Raw genomic sequence first — 24976 nt, forward strand, 5'->3', positions numbered from 1 at the left:
CATGCGTTGTTGCCTGTTGAGCAGGTGACACAAATCTTTGGTGGTTGTCTGCATCAGGTGAGTTACGCGAATAGCCGTGATTAGCTTGGTGAAAACTGCGGAGTCGAATTGCCTATGGTCTGTTATGACTCGATCTGGCACACTAAACCGCTCAAAACAGTGTGATAGACGTACTTTAGCGACAGATTCAGCGAACATGTCTGACATTGGTGCCGCTTCTGATCATCGAGTGTAGCGGTCGATCTCCGTTAGACAGTATAGTTATCCTCCGCATAATGAGAAAGGGCCCACAATGTCTATGATGATATGTAAAAAACGTGTATTAGATGGTTCGTAGCATGCTAGCGAATACTTTCTATGACGATGAGTCTTCGAGCTTTGACGTGTTTGGCGGCAACGGATGAAAATAGCTGTAGGAATGCTTGGCCAAACAAATATCTCCGTCCTTATGACCGTTGCACATACTCTTGGATATGAAAGGTCATGAAACTTCTGTAATAAAATATCTCTGCAACTTTTTCGGAACGTATGATCGAACTATAGAGGTCAATGTATTGTATACAAATTGAGAGTGTTGATTTGTTGAGTAGAGCTTCTGGTTGCGTATTAGCTCGTTGTGCTTCTGTGACATTCGTATAGTGGAATATTGCTTCGATCGATTGCATGTACGAAAGTAGATCTGCTGTCACGTTGCCCTTACCATGTGCATGGCGAATAGCGGATATCAAGTTGGCGTATTGGACGAGATAAAGCCTTCTCCGAAACGAAATGAAAACTTTGTCCCTTCTACCATTTAGTAAAAATGAAATACACCTTAATACACCGCCGATAATTCAAGGTCGTATGTGCTGTAATTGAGATTAAGACTTCTTACGTGGAAGTTTCCTCGTCGTATATCGATGGCAGTGTCATGTCTTAGGGAGCGAATCAAAGAGCTTTCGCCGAGGACAGCTTCTACTGCTACCTTGAGTTTACCAGTAGCCGGATCAGCTTGCCGTTGTAGTTCAAGCAAGAGTTCGTCCTTTGCTGTCCTTCTGATAGCTTGTACGCTTTGACTGATCCCCTCTAGCTCAGGTTGCGATTTTATCTTTTTTTTAATTATCGCGTGCGAAAGTTTACTTTGATCAGGACTAATGCATCTGATTTCGTTGGTTTGTTCTGCTTAATTTTGGTCTTACGCTTATCAACTTTTCTCCAGTCTTTGAGTGACTGGGTGGCTACCGTACCTATAGAAGCATTTATGTACATACATACTATGTAGTCGCCGCGTTTTATTTTATTAGAACAGCCTCCTTCTTGTCTTTTGATTGGTTGGCACCCCATTTTCGCTGCTTGGGCTTCGTGTCTATTGGCATTTTTGGTAATTCTAAACGAACTCACTCTAACTTTTTTTGTTGTTAATTTTGGTCTTTCATTATCAACTTTTGTCTTCCGTACCTATAGGAGCATTTATTTATTACGCGCATTATTTTATGAGAACAGCCTCCTTCTCATCTTTTGATTGGTTGGCATCCCATTTTTGCTGCTTGGCCTTCGTGTCTATTGGCACTTTTGGTATTTCTAAACTCACTCACTCTAACTTTTGTTGTGGCGAATTGTATGCACCTCGCCCACTATTAGGAGCCATGAAGGCTCTCTTTGGGTGCTTGATGAGATCGTTCTCAGCCAATTCAGTTTGTGGCTTTGCTTTGTTGTACATAGCTATTGCTCTACCAAATGTAGTGGTTCCTCGCTTTGCCGCTTGCACACCTACGCGGACGAGTGTATATTTCTTGAACGTCCCTAAAATTGGCTGAGGGCATGGCTCGAATCAGTGTATCTACTTGGCGATTTATCAGACATGTTGTTGGATAGTTTGAGTAGCCTTACAAGTGACAGGTACCATTCAGCTGCGCTACTTTGCTCTCAGCGAATTTGACGTAATCGCTGTGTGTGTGACGTCACACTTTTACGTCACGCAATTTATTCGTGTTATTTGTGTAACTTCTTCTTGAATTCTTGTTCTCTCTCATGCAACTGCATCGATGTGACTTCAGGTACTCTCTGATGGGGGCAATCTTGCTTCTATCATTTTTTGATGTTACGTAGCAGGCTGAACAGATGTGTCTCAGCAACAGTTTGAATTGATTCGTTATATTTATCTCGATTATCAAAAGTTTAAAGTCTTTGGTTTTTTATATATTTACCTTTTAGAGATCAGGTAAACCTGTCAAAAGCAATCACTGATCGCTACCGTAGACTGTGCGAAGATGTCTCAATGAAATAAATTAAAAGTTTGTGTTTCCCAAAGTCCCATAGAAGTCAATACATGAAATTATGGAAAATAATACTTTTTACGGAAGAAACTAAAATTAATATGACTTGGGGATTATTTTCTTCAGATGGAGTTCGACCAATAGTGAGAATAAATGGCAATATGGATAAGTATGTTTATCTTGATATTCTCGAAAATATCCCTTTGAGTCCATGCCACTAAACTGGTTATTCATGCATGATAACGACACCAATCAAACAGCAAAAGTGCTGAAAAATTGGCTTTAAAAAAAATACCAGTTCAGGATAAGCCAGCATAAAACCACGACCTTTAGATAGGTAGGGGAAATGGCTGAAGTACCCCACTGGCACTCCCCAAGTAGCACTCCGGCGCCGTTTTGATACCATTATGAGACCTACAATAGGAAAATATCTACAGCCAACCACAGCTGTTGATGTAATGGACAAGATTCATGGGATTTAGGTTGGCGCACTGCCCCAGGCTGCCCAAGAAAGGAGCACCCAGTGACCTTAATCGTCTAGCTGGCAAGCCCGGACATTTACAGAGAAAGTGCTCAACAGTCTTCTTCTCTGAAAGGTCCCCACAGCTTCTGAAATGGGGGTTAAATGCTAAACCTAGCTTTTCCGCGTGTGTGCCGATCATCCAGTGACCGGTAAACACAACTACGAGTTTGGAAATTTAATGGTGTGGAATCCCCAAGACTTTTTGAGTCTTCCGTATATTATATTGGGGGTAAAGGGTTTTCGAAATACAATAGCATATGAAGAAATGGAGCTACATCTTTTCTGCGCTTTCTTGAGAAATAATTTGTGCAGTTCCTCCTTAACAACTGTCATGGGGATGCCGATGACCGGGTAGGAGGGTCCTGGGCCCAATTCAGTCCCCTTCCTGGCAAGCTCATCAGCAATTTCATTTCCCTCTATATTCCTAAGAGATTTGATTTCCTCCTTAAAGGAGTTTACTAGTTTGGTTCTGCACCATGGGGTCGTGAAAGTCTTGATCCCGGCTTGACTATTGGAGAAGAGGTTAATATCTCCCTCGGTCCCACGTTCCCTAAGCATTTTGCATTCCTGCAGGATCGCAAAGACTTCTGCTTGAAAAACACTACCAGTATTCGGCAGCTTAAAGGATATACATAGATAAATTGGCTGATTTAGAGAAAAGCCCCGCTCCGACTTCCAATTCCACCTGATTGCACTTTGAGCTGCGATGGAAAGAACGCAAAAGTCGATGGGAAGTAAGTGCAAAACGTCATTCAAGAGAATCTCCCTATTACACTTATTTTATAGAAGATAATATTCGGTACAGTCTTCTTCTGTTTGAGTTGTCGGTTCCGTGTTCAGAAGTATGCTATTTTCAGCACTCCTCCATGCGACTGCGTTCTCTTGCTTACCTCGTCTCAGTGGATATGTCTGTAACAGCTAAACGAAATTCTCTCTGTATTGAAGGTATCACCTCAGCTGATCTCATCAAGTTGCTAAAATACCGACACTAATTTGAAATGAAAAAATGTATTTTTAATTATTTATTTAGAATACATTTAATTTTGGTATGCTTGGACACTGATATATGAGTTGCAGTCATGTTTTTACTAGTTATTTTTTGTTTGTTTCTAATTGGTAATTTTATTTAAGAATATTTGTTTTTACGGAACCATGCAAACGCTCACTGATTTATATATCTGATTTTAAGTGGGTAAATCCGTGGATGTTTCTTTAAAATTATGCTGAATTCGAATAAGTGTGATTGATGCATCTGAAATGGTAGTGCAATACAATATGTTAACAAATTACATTCGGAACAACTACCTAAAAAGTATGTATGTTTGCACATATGACTACGTATTTTTATATCCGACGTAAGTAATTGTTACCGTCACTATGGTGAAGAGTCATAAACACAATCGTAATAATAAATTTTCACGTTATTATCGTCATCAGAATATTGGCTTTCAGCTTTATTATTTTCAACATAACATAAGCTGTTGCCATGCTGTAATGGAGGCACGACTGCCTTTCATGCTTCTTTACCTTTCCTTATTTACAATGTACAAGCTTTCAAATACTGCCAGCTTCGTCAGCTAGCTGTGATATATAAGCTTTTTAAAGAGTAGGTGTCGATCGGCTCTCAATAACCTTTTTTAATACAAATTAATCTTTCTGAGAATGGTTTTACGGCACATGTGGCAGGTCCTCAACGTTTCCGCGCAGCGTGAGCATGCACCATGACCACACAAAAAGGCGACATCACGGGTCCGCTCCATACAGATACTGCAATAGTGTGTCTCCTCATATTCTTGTATTTTGTTCTCCAGATATCTTAAACGATCAGCGGAAGGTACACGTGTTTGATCCGAACTAAGTACAACACGTCCAGCGGCTGCTATGCGTCGCTCTATTTGCACACCGCACCGTAGGCACTTTTTCATACGCAGGCCACATTCCTCACAAGAAATTTGATGCTGACATGGCTCAAATTTAATGAGTTGCAACTTTTCGTCGCATACTATACATTCTTGAGGACCCTCGTGGAAAGGAACATTTGGGGGTGGTGGTGGTGGAGGTGTCGCTTTAGGACTAGGTCTGGACGCCGCAGCTCCTTCAGTTGAAGCTACTTCACCGCCCATTGCAGGTGGTTTTGGAGCTTTTTTGCGCATTCCAGTCGATTGATTTACACCGGAAGTTGAAGGAATCGGAGTCATATGCACATACTGGGTATCCAGCACATTGCTTCCACTACTCAATGCATTAATCTGTGCTTGTCGATCAGAGTTGAGTTTTTTTAAGCTTGCTGGTTCTTCGGCGCCGCGTTCAATATGATGAGTTGGAGTGCTTCTATGCGGGTTAGACATCTGCGTAAAAGTATTTGGCTGCAATGCATCAGTGATGATATCAGCAGTAAGATTACTAGGCCCGGCAATAGCACCAGCCGTTTCACCGACATCATTATCTGTATTCAAATTTAGAGTTTGGATATTGCGTTGTACCTCACCTGCCGGATTGGTCACTTCACTACTTGTTGTTAATGATTGTGGAGCACCAGTCTGCAAACTCACTGGACATTGGTACCGCAAAATTAAATCCTTCATATCTTTATTTGTAATCCACTCAAAAATGTTTGCTCCTTTGTTATTTTGCTCTACGCGGCAACCACGTGATGACAAATAACAGAGGATTGTGTACATAAGACGATCATCAAGTACATGCGAAAGATTATCAAAGATTGTTCGTATCTCAGGTGAGTCTTCTCCAGATGGTTCAGTCGCTTGTTGCAAATTAGTTTTTTTAATTACACACAAATGCATTGCATTGTCACCATCCTCATCGCGTGCCATAATATCACAACCGAGCGTAACAAGGCGTTCAATTACGGAGGCGTGTCCCTGCGAAACTGCTAAGAGAAACGGAGTTTGGCGTCGATTATTTCTTATATCAATCTCTGCCAGACCCTCAATTATCAATGTTTCAACAACACGTGCGTGACCATTTAACGCGGCTAAATGCAGAGCGGCAAAACCATCGTCTTTTTTAACATTGACTAGCTGACGAGCCAGCTGCAAAATCCGCTTAGCTGCGACAACATTGCCCTTAAGCGAAGCGTGATGCAGTACGTTAAAACCTCTATTATTTTTTATAAGAAAATCTAAATTAGGTGCATTACACAATAGTTCAACAACTTCGGCGTTTTCCTTGCCGATGGCATCGTGCAAAGCAGTATCACCGTACGAGTCCTGAATATTCACATCGGCGCCGAATTGAAGCAGTTCACGTACACAATGTGGCGTTTTCTTGTGAGCACATATATGTAACGCTGAACAGTGACTCGAATTGAGAAAATTTATATCGGCCCCACTTTGTAGTAGAACACGCATTGTTTCGGGTTGATTGCCAAAAGCAGCATAGTGAAGCGCTGAATCACCCTCCTTATCGACGACGTTCACATTGGCGCCTTTGACAATGAGATATTTTACTAGGTCGACATAGCCCTGATGAGCAGCCACTTGTATACACGCTTTGCCGCCACTCATCACATTAACTTGTTCTGGATGGGCGTCCACGTATTGCTTCACAAAGTCTAAATGACCTTGTGCCGCTTCACGCACGAGCTTATCGGCCATTGAGGTCCCAGACAGGCCCGATAGCGGAGTCATGACATGATCTGTGCGCCTATGACTTAGATCCATCATACTGTTTGAACGCTCTGCTGCCGTAGCTAATGGTGACCGTTCCAATCGAACACATTTTGGATTTAGTGTCCACTCGAACCCATCGTCGAGTTGCTGAATACGCAAATCACCATCCGAGTAGACCTTTACCACCTTACAATGCTTTCCCAAAGCCTGAAAAATGAGGTTAAATTAATCAGTGATTTTCAAGTAATAAAAAAAGTATAACACTTCATAATATAATAACAATTTAATTTAATTAATTATCTAATGCTAATAGTGGAAACCTATAAAACTTCATAACTTATGCTAATAGTAACAACCTATTGCTATATGTACTATTTGCGAGTGTGAGAGCGTCTGAATTACAGATAAATACTTTTATAAAATACTAGTTTAGTTGTAAACGTACGACAGTTTATGTTTTAAGCTTAATTTAGTTATTTTTTTGGGGAAATACGCGAAAGTTCTATAGCAATGCTTTGGTTCAGGGGGCATATTTTCTAAGAAATCTGAAAACTGATAGTTGTTCGATATTGATGTTCGGCAATAAAATTAATGGCTTTTGTTCAAAAGTAAACGATTATATTTACGACTTTTCGCGTTTCGTCACTGTGCAGAGTCTTATACAAGGTGACCGAAAGCAGTCAAACTCCAACTCAAGGTACAAATTTGATGGTACACCAATTCCAACTACCAATAACTCTATGTAATTCACTCTCTTCTATAGTTTGCTCTTTTTTCGACGCATACAACCACAATCGCCATTAAAATCCAAATCTGCAACCAGGTTCACAAGTCGATAGCTGCTAGCACTTGGGGCAAATACAAAGAAACGTTGCTGCTGGCATTTAAGACGATCGGCTGGGAACTTTTTGCTGGAGGCTTGTCATACTTAATCGATTGGTGTTGGCAAGTCAGTAATCAGTAATACTCGGCCTCCACTCGGCAGCGGGTTTAAGAGCGTCTGCTTATGGACGTAACAGTGATAAACAATATTGTTGTTGTTTGAAAACTTTTGGAAAATCAGGTTTTTATTTGCATCAGGTAGTTGTTGCATAAAAATCATTATGTCACCCAACTTATTTTCACGACAGTCGGTTCTACGTTACCGGGGCAACCCGGCAATGGGTCCGTTAAATAATACTGACGATTACGTCTAATGGTTTTACGGCTCAAAGTATGATTTCCTAAAGTGCTCCAATAACAATATTTATATCTTCTTTACGAGTAGCGTCTAAGCAACGACTGGAATTCAATGATGAAAGCCTAAATATTCTTGCTTGTTATCTGACAGGGAACTGCAGTTTATGATACTATCTTGGGAAAACGGAATTTCTGAGTTGGTGGCGGAAACACCAAAGTACTCGAGTTTGGAACATTACACCCTCCCAGGTGCTTAATTTTCTGAAAAGCCTAAGGGTTGAGTAACTTTAAATACAGGACCGCATAAGATATCGTCTTAGATTGCGAAGAAAATGAGTATACACCATGCACATAATAGTAATAATTCATCTAGAATGTTTACTTACATAACGCATAAGCTCAATCCATTCACCATGTCCCTTCTGTAGCTGCTGAACTTTGTTCGCATCGTTTATTATAGTCACCAGATCACCAACACGAAATGACATAACCTTTACAAGAGCAGCCGGGTGAAAGGTCCAACGATTAGGACAGTTATCGTATTGTACTCTGAATATAATTCTTTATTATGAATCATCATTGTCAATATTAATTATTCCAGATATTTACCGTATGTCGCCTTTCTCTGTAATGCGATGGACGGTACCCAATTTAGGTAACTGTTCGACCATTCGAGGATTCCATCCACCGTGGCCTTGCTGCAATTTCATTAGTGCTTCAACATCAAGACACACCTTAACGCGATCGCCAACTGAGAATGTTGGCTTCACAGTGGGTACAACAGGTTGTTGCTCCTCCGGTTGACCTAATTAAGTTTAAAAATTATATATCCCACTTAATCCATTTCAACCAGAAAACGTGTGTTTAATTCACTTACCTAGGACAGGCATGTGATCTTTGTAATAGTAACCTCCTATCGACGCAACAGTACACTTTAGATCGACGTTACCTTTATGACCTAAACGATAAACGTTTGTTGAACCCGTTACCCAAGAAACATTTGCTACACTTCTACAAGACTCATTGTCCCAACCACGAATTTCCATTACCCGCCCAGTTTTGCCTGAAAAAGAAATAAAAATAAATCAATAAACATAAATATAGGCAGCTCGTAAAGGGAAAACAGAGATTACCTTCACCGCCGTCCTGCTGACCCCACTCCCAATCAGGACCGCGCACAACTTTTGCTCCAACGAATATGCCTTTTAGTTGAACTCGTTTAGAATTTTTTCGAGAAGGTAAACGAACACTGAAATTACAATGTTTTGAAATTAATAAATTTGAAGGAAAATATGTACAGAACAAGAATTCCAATGATTTTATTTTCATAGTTTCATATACAAGGTAGCACAAAATTAGTCAACCTAACAGAAGATTTATAATTTTTGCAAATGGCGTCGTACGTCAATCATATTTGGCACTTGTAAATTAGACAAGTAATGGAGCGCGTAAAGCTCAAAATAAAGATTTCCATTACTCAAAATCATTTTTATTATTTACTAAATAGCTATTAAAAAAATTTGATGATGAATTTTGCGCCACCTTTCAATCATCTTTTTCATTTACAGATGTCAAAACAAAAGTTTTTCTGAATTTTGCGATCTACATTATTTTATAGATTTATAAGAGGGCAGAGCTTGGCACAGCTCATTGCGTGTATCTTGGATCATTAATATGTTGGTAGATCCACTGTTTCAACATATAAAGATGTAGACGTTCATAACTTCCATTCATATTCCACAAATTCAGTTATTTGAAACGACCCCATGATTTGAAAAATATTTCATCACCATTCCATGGTCTCCTCCAATTTTACTGAACCAGTTATTTATCAAAGGCATAACTTTAACTCTTGATAAGTCTTAGTAATAAAATTAGCCTGATTGTACTTCAATACGTTTTCGACCACTTTTTTCAAAGTCGCGTTCGATCGGAGTGAAATGATTGATTGGAATGCGTTTTGAATGTATGCCTAGCCTAGAATGTATACACGGTGTTTGGCAGACGGTTGAACATACTGTGTCTTCGGCCTCAAAAATTTGACCTAGTCCAGCTATCGCTTTTTTTCGTTCAACTGAACGGCAACAGTAGAAATACGAAATCGATGCCGAACAAGTACTATATATTATATAATATAAATAATGAAGGACGTCGATTTGAAATTTTTTTATAAATAAATAAAAATTAATTATTAACTTAAGTGTGTTCTTTATTTAACTTATGTAGGTTTTTTGCGAATTTCGCCTTTTAGTTTTTTTAGCTCTTCTTGTAAAATGAGGGCACGCAATTATTTTTCTAGTTATAATTTGCGTCACATATCAAATTAAAAATAAAATTAAATTTAATTAAAAATAAATTCCCTGAATTCTCATTTTTCTATCAAGTTTTTGAGATTTGAATTTTTGCAAATATCAAATTTTGTATAAAATTTCCAATTATCCTTTATTTACGCACTAATGCTCAACCGTCTGCCAAATACACAATTCAATTTATTTATCAACTATTCGATTTTAAAAAGTTGTTAATTAAACTAAATTTTGTAATTTACATTAAATATAACGAAGATAATTAAGTCTTATAATATTAGTCAAATAAAAAGTTCTGAGCAATTTTACTTCGGCAATGAAATTATCATAAATAGATTATATGATTTAGATCAGATGTTGTTCGGTAACTTTGGTGAAGCCAATTGCCATAATTGTCATTTTCATAGGCCTCTCTAAGGGCCAGTTTTAAAAAGACCGAAGAGAAATTTATAAATGCTGGAAAGGTGATAATAACTTGGTGGCATAAAAAACTCTAGGAGCTTTGGAACATCGATAAAAATTTGTGCGGCCTAATTTTGTCTTGATGGAACAAAAAACACTTCCTATTCGCCAATGCTGGCGAATCTGGTCATTTGTGACATTAGGGTCCGAGTTGATAGATGATTCCCTTCCAATTCTAACAAACAGCAAAACCTGTTTGGCCATTCATTCGGACTGGCTGTATGACCATTTAAATCAAGTCATCGCGATCGACAGAAATCTATTTCATGTGTGACACATTTTCATGTTTTTCAGTTACCATTCGCATAAATTTGTCGTCTTCATTATGATTAAACAAGGAAAGTATTTTGCATCAACATGTGTGCCACCCATTCATGGAATTCTTTTAAGACCAGTTTTATGGTTATAAAGGGTTTTTGGGTTAATCTTCAGTTTCTGGATAATGGAACAAGTACCACATGATGACCCGACTAAACGAGTCCATAATTTTATCAACATTTTTCGAGAATTGGTCCACCAGTGTGTACCTTAACACATACATATATATAATCGGTGCTTACACTCTTTTTGGCTGATTGGTGTTTCATGCACGGAGATTCGAACCCACACACCTTTGAATGGTAGTCACGCACCAGCCTATTCGACCCAAGAATTGTCATTCCAGCAGCATTTCCCGTACATGTATCGGGAATGTTTATTCTGCTAAAACAACAACAACAACTACTGTTTAGTATGACGCGACGCAATGTACATATACAGCGAGAAATTTGATTCACTATCGATATCGAGGGGAAAATGATCAGAACTTTTTATCTAACCTAATGTAATATAAACATACCCTAGTGACGTGGGCGTTGTGTAACGGATGAATGAATGATCCGTATCGTGCAGATCAGCGCCGTAACAATAAGCACAGAGATGGTAGTTGGAGCACTGAGCGCATTTGAAAACAATGCCAGCTATGCCGGGCTTGGAGCAGCCATCACAAACTACATTCGAATGACGTACGCCTAAAATGTACATTTTAGAGAAAACAAAGATTCGATTAAACATTTGAATAACAGCGTATCGCACATTTGCTGGAAGAACCTTCGAGACAAAATATATGGACATGTTCTTCAAGGTGGCGCAAAATTAGTCACCCTATCGGAAGCTTTATAACTTTTGTAAATGGCTTCGTAAGCCAACGAACCCGGATTTTCATCCGGCCACGGACTGCCACTTCAGTAGCATTCTCCGTATATGTAGGAGAAATGTTTATGCTACTACAACAACAACAACACCTCCAGTATACAAACAGACAAGAAATGGAACGCGTAAAAGTCGAAATAAATATTTCAATCACTTGAAATCATTTTTTTTTATTTAGTAAAAGTTATTTAATAACCAAATTCGATGATTAATTTGCGACACCTTGTGTTAATCAGATGACGCTATGCATTTTTTACACGGCATAAAAGAAGAACTTGCGAACATGTTAGAATATAACACTCTTCCAGCAAATATGTAAGCATATAAATAACAAAACATTAAAAAGTTCATTAATTCATATTATTAAAATTGTTTATAAAAACTTGTTCGAAATAACGATTATTAGAAGCCGAGAAAAGCTTCACTCAATAATTCAATTCTATTATGTATGTATATCACAATGGAACACGCCTATAATAAATTAATTAACATTTTTTCACATTCAATTCACAAAAGATTTATTTAAATTTTGTACATACTTACCAACTTGTGCGTTATCGACAATAACTAAGTCGTATTGATTTTGGTAGCCAACTCGATAATTTGTTCGGTGCCCAGAATCCCAATTGACTACAACTGTATTTTCAGGTGAATGTGTCGATCCAGAGCGTCCAATCTCACAGACGGTACCAACATGACCTTCTCCGTCGTCTATCGGAAGAGAATAGAGTTGTTGTTTGAATTATTTCAGAATTTTGGTTTTCGAAATGGGTGGAAGATAGAAGATTTGAACGCATATTCTTTGTATTTGCACACATTCATACATACACATATAGCCCGTACTATATATACTATATATACACTTATATATAGCCCGTACTATATATACATACGTATAAGTACAAATTGAGTATTTGTACATACACAAACACTAAGGCATTTTCAATTACACGCGCTGCTATTTATAAGAATCGCACTTCCAGCAGATGTTTTGTATCTATAATAAACATATGTAGTTAAGTTACATTGTACAAACGAATATGCATATGAAAATACATCCTAAAACTCCAGCGCAGCCGATTGAATATTTCACGTGGATTTCCGCTATACAATGCACAGTGGCTCAAACGCTTAATCGTGCCAGCAATCGACTTTAATACAGATGTTCGAAAGGATAAATCTATTTTACTTCGAAAAAATCATACTTTTCATTTATTTATAATAAACTCGGTTTACTTACATACGAAAAAATTATATTTTCTCTCAACATTTTTATACTGGTTATACAAGTTTGAAGTGATAAACATAGTTCTTCAACAATGGCTCTGTCGGGAGCACAGGCAATTGAAGAGGATTGTTTTATTAATTTCGTGAATAGGTAACATTTTTTAGAGATATTGGCAATTTAATGAAAGGAACTCATTCGACAGTGCAATACATACTTATAAATATATTTTATTTATGTGAATAGATGATCGCAGATCAAACAATGAGCTGTATGAGCTTCACGACGAGATAGACATAGTGCAGCGATTAAAGAGCTATCGGCTTCGTCATATGAGTTATGTGGTCCGAATGAATACAAACGCTCCGGCTTTGAAAGTATTCGATGCGGCACCATCTGGTGGTAGCAGAAAAAGAGGAAGGCCTGCTCTGCGTTGGAAAGATCAAAAGGAGAAGAAAAGGACTTGGCTTCACTTGGTGTGTCCAACTGGTGCCGGTTAGCACTCGGCCAAAATCGCTTAAGCGGTTATCGCGCCAACCAAGAAGAAGAAGATGTGAATAGATGAAGCATACTTTAAATAAATGGCAAATATGCTTTTTAGTTAATTAATTTCCACAGTTCCGAAGCTCTGTAAGTTTTTACATTAAGCGTTTGAGTCACTGTATATGCGGAATTACAGTAGTGAATAAAAAATCAAAACAACTTCTACTGGCCTTATAAAACAAGTTAGTTATAAGTTTTACCTTTAATTTAAAGTTTTTAAAATTAAACTTATTGCTCAAATCCAAGCAAAACACGGCATTTTTCTAAATTTAAAAATGTTAATATTATATAATATATATTATTGTAATGCCATAAACGACTTGAATAGCTAAGGGGGCGTCCATAAATTACGTGAGATGTTTTAGGGGGGGAGGGGGTCGAGTCAAATCTCATCTAATCTTACGTTGGAGAAAGGGGGGGTCTCGGCAAATATCACGCAATTTTTTTTCTGATTGAAACAAAAAAATTGTACATGCTTAAGATTTAATCTCAAGCGTAATCGTAGTATGATTAAGATCATTCACTAATTCGTTCGAAAGAAAATAATTTCATTCATACTTCGACGTTATACATTACTACTGTCAAACCACCATATTTGTTTTATACCAAATAGCTCAATTTAATCTGAATTTGCGGTACAGTGTAGCCCGTCGGTTGTTTTCGCGCCACTATGAGCCGAACGCCCTATCACTCAGGTTGACGTTTGACAATTCCGGACTTTAAAGAACATGACGGAAAATCATTTGCTCCATTTCTAATACGCGTACCGATTCAACCGCTGAATGCCTTCATCAGCACGCCTATTGATCTCTATTGCCCAAGTATACGTGATGATTTAGAGAAAATATGCTGCAGTACATGCGGTATTTACTTCGCATCTATCACAAGAGCTGCAGAGCACAGGAGAGCAGCTCACATTGCACCAGCTAAGCAAGCGCGTATGTTCCGCAAAGTGCGACCCTCACGGATTGTCACAAGACGAGCTAATGAGTTACTGTGCGCAAGCGTCAACGGCTTAGAGTGGCTAGATTAGAACGAAGTTGAAGGAGCACATGATTTTACTGAAAATCATATGGACATGTTGGTCCCAATAGTCTCTCTTGAAACCGCGCATGATTCTCCATGAACTGAATTAGAGTAGATATTCTTTTTTTAATCGCAGTAGTTACGATTTAAGTCTTCTATTGTTAAATTTTTATTACACTTATAACTCTCAGCAATATTGATTACTAGTCTTAACTAGTCGTAAATAAAAGCACGAAGCAAATTTTTTTTCTTTTTACAATAACAATCCAACGCGTTTACATAAGAAACCCACATTTTGAAAAATCTCACGTGAGATTGGGGGATGGGGGAGGGGGTTGAATAAAATCTCACGACATCTCACCAGGGGGGGAGGGAGGGTCAGAAAATTGCAAAAAATACCTCACGTAATTTATGGACGCCCCCTAATTTGCTTGTGAGAGGCGTACCGGCTGTCAAACTGAAGTTTTTGAAACATTATACATAGAAAAGATTGGAAGGCAAAGGCAAAACTCCGGACAAAATCTCACAAAGAATATCAATTTGGCGCACACTACTCTAAATATTTCTAAAATGTAGAAAGCAGTTAGAAAGAAAAAAAATTTCACTACTGATATATTTTTAAGAATAATGATTCGTTTTCCGAGCTTTATCTTTCTTCACTGTATGGAATCTCAAATTCGAACAATCGTGCTCAAACCTCTACAGGCTGATTACTCATGTCGTTTGAACTATGTACATTTGCATGGAAAATCACATACAGTGACTCACAAAAGTATTTTGCATGAGAAGACAAATAAGTTCACGCTTCAATTCCTGTATATTTTTTAAATTCATTTGTTAATTATTTCATAAATTCTTAAACATAAACCTTATATCTACATAAACAATGTATTAAAACTTTAAAAGAAAAATATGTTCCAATGTAAACGTAAAAAAAGTAAAATAAAATAGAATTCGTTGCTCACAAAAGTATTTTGCTTTTGACTAGGTGGTGTACAAATATACTAATTTCTATTAATTCAATATTTCGTATGATAACCATTATTTTTGGAAACTGCTTCCAAGCGCCTTGGCATAGATTATATTAACTTGCGACAAAAGTCAAGAGGTATTTTTTCCCATTCTTGGAGTAAAACATCTTTAAGGTCACTTTTTGACGAAATTTTGTGTTCTCGCACTCTTTCTTCGAGATAGGCCCACAGATTTTCTATGGGGTTGATATCGGGACTTTGGGGAGGTATTGGCAAATGTTTTGTATTAAAAAGTATCCACATTTTGACATCATGAGCTGTATGCTTGGGTTCGTTGTCGTGTTGAAACAAAAAGTGGTTAGACGACATTCCCATTTTTTCTGCACTGGAATGTAAGTTGTTTTTGAGAATAGACAAATAAAGATGTTTATCCATCGTTCCATCTATAAACACCAGCTTTCCGACTCCTTGGGCCGACATACAACCCCACACCATGACGGAACCTCCACCGTGCTTAACAGTGGATTTAACATTTTTTAATCGCAGCTCTTCATTTGGCTTCCGCCATACCATACGACGTCCGTCCGGACCAAAAATGTTGTATTTGCTTTCATCACTAAATATGACGGTTTTCCAAAACTCAAAACTTTTGGTTTTATAGGTGTTGGCGAATAAAAGCCGCTTTGCTTTATTGACTTGTGAAATCAGTGGTTTTTTCCTTGCTGCACGACCGTGAATATTGTTGCTTCTGAGGGCTCTGCGCACTGTCTCATCGGATACTTCAATCTGAAAGGTTGCTTTTATTTTGTCATTGATTTTTGGGGCTGATAAATGTGGGTTTTTGCGATTTTCTTTCAATATTTGGCGTTTTTCTCTCTCAGTTAGCAACTTTGGTCGACCAAAACGGGTTAAATTTTCTAAATTACCGCGTTCTTTACACCGTTTTATTACATTTTCTATCGTTTGGCGGCATCGACTAAACATATTGCAAATATATTTCGTAGATTTTCCTTCATTATGGAGATGTAAAATAATTTTTTTTTCAGCTGTAGTTAGTTCTTTACCCTTTGGCATTTCCGATATGCACAGTACCACAATTACAAACGAAATGAACTCAATTACAAATAAAATTGATTATAATACGCACTTGTAGCCACAACTTCAGCGAAAACGGAAAAAGTAACTGAACTGCGTCCAGTAACGGTATCTATAAACAATAAGCAAAATACTTTTGTGAGCACACATTTTCATTGCTACGCACGTTTTTTGTTATATGCACCTAACGGTACAATTTTTGTGCATGATGTGTAGCCCAATTGCTAAGACAGTGCTCAATAATGCGTGTAAGTATTAACATTTTTATTTTCGGATACTTAGTACATACAAAATCTTAAATTTGTACATACGCGCTATTATGCAAAATACTTCTCTGAGCCACTGTATGTTCAAGGTTAAGGACAGGTAGATAATACTGGAATACTACCGCAGTGATCACTACTTATTTATGCACCTATACACTCAGTAAATAAAATTGTTGGAAAAATTTCAAGAAATTGAATTCCGAAGAAAATACGGTCTTTTTGACCAAACTTCACAATAGTTAATAACTGAATATGTCTGAGCGCTGAACAATGACTGCTAACTTTTTCACACACTGTATATTTCTAACTTTAAAAACAATTTTTTATTTATAATTTGGTTTTCCAAATAAAAAATAGCCAGCAAACTTTTTTTCATTGAGATTTCACAACGGGGAACTGCAAATACGGCGCTTCCTGGTGAAGTGAATTTTTCGGTAGCACTTTCACCTTTATGATGTGGCTTCTTGGCGTACAAATACCTACAATATTTGATCGAATCCCTAAAAAAAGTCAGATTGAAGTAATCTTTGACTTAAGCAGATATACATATATGTAAGTATCCTATCCCTTAGATCTAAATATAACACTACATACAAAAGCATGTACATATGTACATATGTAATTAAACATACATACATAAGTATGTATAAGTAAGAACATATACTTACTATATTAAAAGGGGAGAATCAACTTCCATTCGAAGTTAAAATATTGTACTAGGGTCATTGTGTTTCACGACTAGTGGTGCTCACCAGTGCTCGCATTAACTCTACAGAAGAGCCAATTTGCCGTTCTTATCATATCGGCACATTCATTTGTAAGAGACTTTGGCATCTGCCAACTGAACTCCTAAAATAGAAATGGGCGCGTGTTTATATTTCTATTTTTTCGAGGATGTATCCCCGTCCTCAACATACATAAATATGTATGTAGGCATACCCGCACATAAATACAAGTAGATTTGTATGTACAAAAGAATGTGGGATACTTAAAATTTTGTTTTTGTTAAGGTCTTTTTTTTTGTTTTTTGTATATTAACACACTAGCACTTTTGATAAATGCATTATAGCACATACATATAAGCACACATTTTTATGTAAATATACATACTGGCTGCATTATGTCTCTCTTCTGCACCATACAACAAAACTATTCAAAACCCCTACGTATTATTTTTTTTTAAGAATTTCGTTTTAAGGGTGAGAATTTATGAAGTGGGCTTCCGATTTTCAATGGGTGAGAAGGTGAGTCATGAAACTTTATAAAAATAGAAGCTAAGAATATTTCATAATTATTATCAACTAAAACTTAAATTACAATACATGTATGTACATACATACATATGTATGTATTATGGGATCACGGGATCCTGGTGTTTCGCAGGTCCCGGAAATCACAGGTTTAGCTTGTATTAATCCGGAGAAATTTCAAATGTCTAATTGAAAGAAGTAAGAACTTGTTTATTACAAAATTTTATTACAATAAAAGCTTTCCAAGAAATTTGTTTCAATTTAGATACTTATTGAAGCTTTATGTTCTTGAAAGATTAAATACCTATGTACATAAATACGGTTACTTCTCGAAGTAAAAAAAAATAAATTTCTAGGATTTTACTTTAAAAAATTATTGAAAGAATTAAATAACGATTGTGTCATAAAGATTATGTCAGACGCTTTCTCTTTTTTAACAATTCCTAGTTACATCGAATTTGCACGGAAGAGTGGAGCAGTATTCTGCGACACTGTAGTGTTTCCAATTGGAGGAATTAAGGAAGCAATGGATTGGTTGCTTTCTTCGGTAAAGGACGTAAATATCTACTCCTACAGCCACGAGTCGATTGGGACGTTGGGCTCATTGTTTGTGCGCTCAAAATTAGTCGAGGTTCTACCTCGTTTGCATCCGAATACTTCGATATTAGGCTCATTTGGGTTCCTGGTCCCAGCAGTATAGAAGAAACTTTTGGGCTGATTAGCTGGCTAGGCAGGAGTCCCTGGAGACGGTTTCATCGGCGTAGAGAACTGGGGTTCCCTTGAGAACCTGTGGTCTACTCGTGGGCTCCCGTCACCTCAGCGAGCGCTGGGCTAGTTTGCAAACATGCTAAGTCGCCAGATCCTTCTGGCCACTGGTAAATCTCAGGGCGCTCGAGGGAACTTCTTAAGACCAAAAAAGCAGCAGCTCTCGAATTTGGTAGGTATCCTTACCGGACATTGTCTGTTAGGTGGCCATGCGGTGAGATTTGGGCAAAGATTTAGACATATGGGCTCTCACTTTTATGTTACACCTGCGGATATTGCGGGTTTAAATATCATACACTTGTTGAAATTTAACGTAAAAACGAACGTAATTAGCCATTGTTGGTCGTCATCCTCTAATCCAAACCTCCTTCTTACCTTTCCCACCTGTTTGGTTATTTTTCTTCTATTTATTATTTTCTACTTAAATAATTCAAAATAGTAAACGAGCATACAACTACTAAAAAACTTGCAAAAAAAGCTGAACATAGTGTGTTCTCCACGCTCATTTCGTACAGTCCACTAGATTTACTTATTTTTTAACACCTAAAGTCTATTTTTCCCAAAACTAGATAAAATTTTCAGATTTGCTTAAATTGTAACCAGTTATATTTGATCAGCTCTTTTCCGTGCAGGTAAAAAATTTTCTAACAAAAACTACCAACTTCACTTCAAAATGGCATTTTACTCTTTCATTTTGCATACGCGAACGCCAAAAGCTGATAATTGTCTAAAACTGTCAGCTTCGCGAATACAACTTATTTCTTTCCGAAACTAAAGGGAGTTCTTCCAATTAATATGTATAAAAATCAATTTGTTTTGGTACATTTCTGTTTTTTTCGGAAGAAAGGAAAATAATTGTGTTGCCTTAGAAAATTTAACTATTGTAGTTACCGAATACCGAATTGTATGGTGCCAAACTCGGTCTGATAATACTTAATAGTTTTTATACATGTAAAAATTCTGATTGGAATGAGCTCCGGATGTAACATTAAAAATAGTTTACATTTTCAGCATATACAGTAAAATTGGTTTAAAAAATTTTAAGGGTTTTACTTGGATTGAAAATTTTGCTTCACATTATCTCCTATTTCTTCGCATAAATTTAGTTCTTTGATTTTGTTTCACATTTGTTTCTGCTCCTCTGTACTTATTACATTATTATACTATTTTATATATATAGGTACATATTACACCCCCTCCAGTCCTACATGAGTTTGAGATACTGTTGATTTTATTATAAATTCAAGCATTATTTCGTTATCTAAATTATTATCATTGAAATGCGTTTCTATTAGTATGATACAATACAATAAAATCAAAACCATTATTTTCTACTATTATCGAAAGCTGATATCTTCTATTATCTGGTATGTTTATATACACCCTGTTACTTGTTTTTGTTGCTAATATACCGTTTCAATCACTGCATATACCAATTAGAAATGTACCCAATGTTTCTATTCTCTATTACAATGATTTCCTAAAACTTTTAACTTACCTTGATTTTGCCATATCCAATTTGGTCCACGTACTACACGTATACCTGGTTGTATAGCTGGGCGCATTTCAATCTAAAAAACGATTCTATAATTTTAATCCAATGCAATTTTGGAATATTATTTTATCACGATATTGGTGTGGTAGTCTGCAAAGATAATGTATTCATATCCTTGATTAGTAATTTATTTATATTTAAAGTTAAATGGTACAAACATTAAGAAAATGTACAAACTATATTTTTTAAAGTATAATGCGCTTAGGGATAACTAACTTAATGCTAAATTATTATACAATAAATAGTACTTCGATATTTATAGATTATTAATTTTGAGCCTGCTAAGTCTAGATCTTAAAAATTCGAGAAATAATTGCACACGGACAAAGCTCTTTTAATTGGTACATTAACATTATAAAGCGTTTTATATAAGCCTATACGAAAAGTATCGAAACTGCGAAGGGACGAGCAGTCGATTTTACCCGAAAAGATGTTGAGAAGAAATGAAAAAGCCAAAAGAGATTATTTAATGATATTAAGCTAATTAATTGACAACGAGAGTTATACAATGGAAACGGTTCAGAAAAAATTAAAGAGTCCAAAAGAAAACGTAGGGATATTTTCTGCACTCTCTGCAATCGATTTATATGAACAGCGTGATAACGTCTCCAGACAACAGCAGACCACCAACCAATTTAGACCGAAAAAATGAAGAGTATATAGGTAAGCTTGTTATACCTTGAAAAATATGGTATAGTACAATAAATTTGCAAAATACTTCGTTCAATATAAGACCAGAAAGGGGTAATGAGCTTCCAATGCTCTGACTGTTGGATAAAATTACTCTGATAGATAATAAAATAATAGTTTTAAAAACAAAAAATATGCCTTTTGATAATGTGAACTAAAAGTATAAATAATTTATAAATATAGTTTTCGTTTAAGAGGGATCGGAAGTCCTATAACTTGATTTAACTTTTTAAATAAGCTTAAATGAAATTAAAGTGGTTGACAATAAAATTAATTTTAATGGAAAATCAATGAGGAACTTGATATCACTTGTTCTGAACTTTTTATCGCTGGTTACTATTCAAGGGCAAGATATTTAAAAAATATAAAGGTTTTCCCCACTGGCGATCGCCTTTCCCTTTACTTCGGAGTATACTTCTCCTCATTTCCATCTTGCCGTTTGAAGGCGGCATAAAATTATAGGCCCCTCTTAATGTAAAACATTAAAACGCATAACCCAAATAGCCAGCAAAGGATGTTCGCGTCTCAAAACGCCCCATTAAGAGTTTTTCTTCCTAGCTGTTAAAAAGTTAATTATTTTGGCTTTAAACTAATTCACGATGAGAATAACGATGAATAAAATATTTATAAATGGCGAGCAAGACGTTTTTCAGTTTAAGAATGATTATCATAACTTCGATGTCGACAGTGACGTGGGGCCATGACGTTTATGTGTTTTTTTTATCACGTCAGATACTTCATACTAACACTACCAAACCTAATCATCCTATTTGAATAAAGCTGATCAAACATCGTTATTAGTGTTGTTGTTGTAAAACAGTACAAAACATTTCTCATACATATCTGGAGAATGCTGCAGAGATGGCAGACCTTGTAACGTAAAATCGCCATTATTGAGACCGTGAAGAATTTGATTTATGGTAAGAGATAATCTTAATGAATTTGGAACTATATTTTTATGCCGCCGAATGTCACATTTTCCTTACATTCTGATAATTATTATTTGCTTTCGACGGCATTAGCACCGGCCGAAAATCGAGCTATTTTTGAAAGTTTAAATATGTTGGTTCGCGGTTCAATGCACCGTAAACAGTCTTAAACAATTACTTTACTTTACTAAAAGTTTAGTAATTCTTTAAGAAACATAGGATAAACCATTACTACTATAAACTTGGTTTATGTTCAGATAAATTTGTTTATATATATATATACATATGTGCATCCATAGCTATGTATGTATGTAATTTGGCCGTAAATAGTTAAGATAAGATCAGGGGAGTTGCTTAACCTCTCAAGAGAGAGTGTGTGTGTCCCCTGTCATTGGCTATTAGGTAGGCACTCTTCTAGGCTAGGAATATTTTCGCATGAATACTGCAGAAGTTGTAGAGACGTGGAAGAAACAGCAGAACACTTCCTTTGTAAATGTCCAGATGAAACCTATCCTACGCTTCATAAGAGAGTCTAATTGGCTCCATGAACACTATGAGTAAGGTTCCCGTGTTACACAGTGGTATCAGAAAGGACTAGCATGGTCTAAGTGAGTTTGCCTACTCTAACCCAACTGCCACAAAAACCTGACCTAACCTAATCTATGAATATGTACCTACATATTCCAGACGACTCTTCAAACACTGCTTAATGTAGGTGCTAATTTTCAGTGCACGATTATCTGTGCAGAAGCATTCAAATAAGTTGAGCGCAGCACGATTGCAAATTTACTGGCATTTTAGAGCCACTTATTTAGATAAATATTCCAATCGGGGTGCAATTTGAAAATATTTATTTTTGAATTATTATAGGTATATAGTATGTATCAAATTATTGCATTTATCATTGGCGTTTACACCAATTTGGGGCGTATTCGGCTGTGCTCCTCCTCCTATTTGTGGTGTGGCGCCTCGCATATGTATTGATTTGGATTTCTTTCACCTATTCATGCATTTATACGAAATGTGTATGGTATGCATATATTCCCAAGCATAATTTAATAAAATGTATATGTAATACGCCTATATTAATAAATAAACAAAACATAGATTAGCATAAAGTTATAACTGCATTGTTATTTTTTTTAATTGCAATTGGTATGCTAAAAATATGTATAGGTTATGATCAATTAAAAATTTTACTTACATTGAAGATCTTACTGTTCAGAAATGTTACAAGTGCTATGCAGCCGAATGAAATATAGTTTCAGTGCCCAAGAAAGAAGTGTCCTTGAAAGAAAGCGCATATATGTACATACATATATATACATACACATATATATATAAGATCCGAGATTTGTAGATTCACTACAAATTTCGTCAGTCACTTGGAAGAGCTTCCGATTATTATTACTTTAATAATTCGTTGTGTGTATGCTATAGTGAAATATAATATGATCCGGAAGATTGCATCCAATTATTAATTTGACTTCGAACGTTCATTTATGGCCAGATTTGATTAAAGCGCTTCGCAAAACATTTTTTTTTCTTTTCCAGTGTGTAAATCAGAAATTTTGTGAATAGCAGTTCCAGGGTTTTTTTCACTCTTTTAAAAAAAGGATATTTAGCCGTATGCCAGCCACAACGTTTGGAAAATTACTCTTCTACGTTAAAAATATTTGCAAGAAGTCGTATCCCGTTTTATAATTTTTCTAGGGTTCATGCCAAAAATTTTACCTATTCTTTCATCTATTTTCTAGATATGTTATTCCAATTTCTATAAATTTTTTTCCGAAAAACACATTTTTGCTTTGCTTGCATACTAACACTTATGTTCGGTTTATTTTTTAACTTTTCGAATTTCACTTTTATTTTAATTCTACCTTTGCAGAAGTATCTAATATATCACAAATAATATCTGCGAAAATAACTAAAACCCCATGTTAAAAAACTGTACACTTTGGGTGGCAACGAGAAAATGTCAGATTAGTGTCAAATTGACAAGTATAACATATCTGATCTTTCTCCTCTACTATGTGTCTACACCAACAATCGTTTATTACATGGTATTGATATTTTTATGTTTAATATACAAGCCCGCGAAAATTAACATGTTTTCAGTTAAGAGAACAATGAAGATATTTCTTGTGTACATATTTTTTGGCACTGAATACGAAATGTGGATTTTGAGTAATTAAAGGAAACATGTTCCAAAATTGCTATTTTTGTCTTTATTTATGAATTCTTCTGAAGGGTACAGTAACTCTTTGGGGATCGTTGTGATTCCAAGGATAACCAAACGCATGGATATTTTACAATTTTGGACACCAAAAACTTAATGTAAGCTTAAGGTATTGTTAAACAAATAATTAATAATATTTATTGTAAACGATTTGGTTAAAGAAACAAATACATATTTTAAAAATGTTTAAATGTCAATAACTCAAATGCTCACAACTTTTTTAAAAAACATCGAAAGTCAATTTTTAAAGCTCAAACCAAAGATGTGTTTTATGATAACACATTTGGAAAATTAAAAATATGTTTGGACCATCAAAGTATGTATTTTTGGGATATTTTCGTTATTTAATGTCGTTTTATTTTCTCGCAATAATGTCGCATTCATTCCACCAATGTAATCGATTAGACGTCAAGGTTGATAGAATACCAGGTTGCGCCTTCCGAATTCGTTGTATTGTCAGAGCCCATGCGTAAACAAACAAAGGAAGGGGAATTACTTGTTTGTGAAGCAATGGAAGCAACTAAGCGCAAGAAATTATACGCATACATCTTTATCGGCGGCGAGAAAGACGCAAAAAAACTGCATTTGGAGACATTATATTTATTTGTGCTTTCACAACTTAACACGGAGCACTTCGTTTTCATTAGTTTGTTCAACGTATATCTAACAAAGTACAATACTACCATCTCATTAACTAAATTTTCCCAAACATGTAGGCCCCTATTATGAGCAACATTCGATCTTCGACTGTAATCGAAAGTTCTGATCGAACGAAACTTCATTTGGTATTATGGTGCTCATTCGTTGAAGAATATGACTATTGTGAATTTCGATCGCTCGACGCATTTACAATAGATAATTTTTTCTCAGCTGATAC

The 24976-nt window shown here is 36.2% G+C and overlaps 1 protein-coding gene across 1 annotated transcript; it reads right to left on the minus strand.

Annotated features, from left to right (window-relative positions):
* Positions 1-3788: 3788 nt before the first annotated feature.
* On the minus strand, positions 3789-23830 carry LOC128862748 (E3 ubiquitin-protein ligase MIB2). Its single transcript, XM_054101454.1, has 9 exons — positions 23065-23830; positions 20185-20331; positions 12089-12256; positions 11193-11364; positions 8720-8835; positions 8464-8649; positions 8196-8391; positions 7973-8135; positions 3789-6614 (listed from the first exon to the last, which is right to left on the minus strand). Exons 2-9 carry the CDS (start codon positions 20249-20251, stop codon positions 4416-4418), a joined length of 3267 nt encoding a protein of 1088 aa, XP_053957429.1. The 5' UTR covers positions 20252-20331; positions 23065-23830; the 3' UTR covers positions 3789-4415.
* Positions 23831-24976: the final 1146 nt, after the last annotated feature.

The sequence above is a fragment of the Anastrepha ludens genome, chromosome 5, assembly GCF_028408465.1.
Source record: "Anastrepha ludens isolate Willacy chromosome 5, idAnaLude1.1, whole genome shotgun sequence".
In the NCBI taxonomy this organism is placed as follows: domain Eukaryota; kingdom Metazoa; phylum Arthropoda; class Insecta; order Diptera; family Tephritidae; genus Anastrepha; species Anastrepha ludens.

Coding starts and splice junctions, on each gene's coding strand:
- LOC128862748 (XM_054101454.1), bottom strand. CDS start 20,251: ATGCGCCCAGCTATACAACCAGGTATACGTGTAGTACGTGGACCAAAT. Junction 11,365..12,088: donor TGTCGATAACGCACAAGTTG/GTAAGTATGTAC, acceptor TGTACATTTTAG/GCGTACGTCATTCGAATGTA. Junction 8,650..8,719: donor TCAGCAGGACGGCGGTGAAG/GTAATCTCTGTT, acceptor TTTCTTTTTCAG/GCAAAACTGGGCGGGTAATG.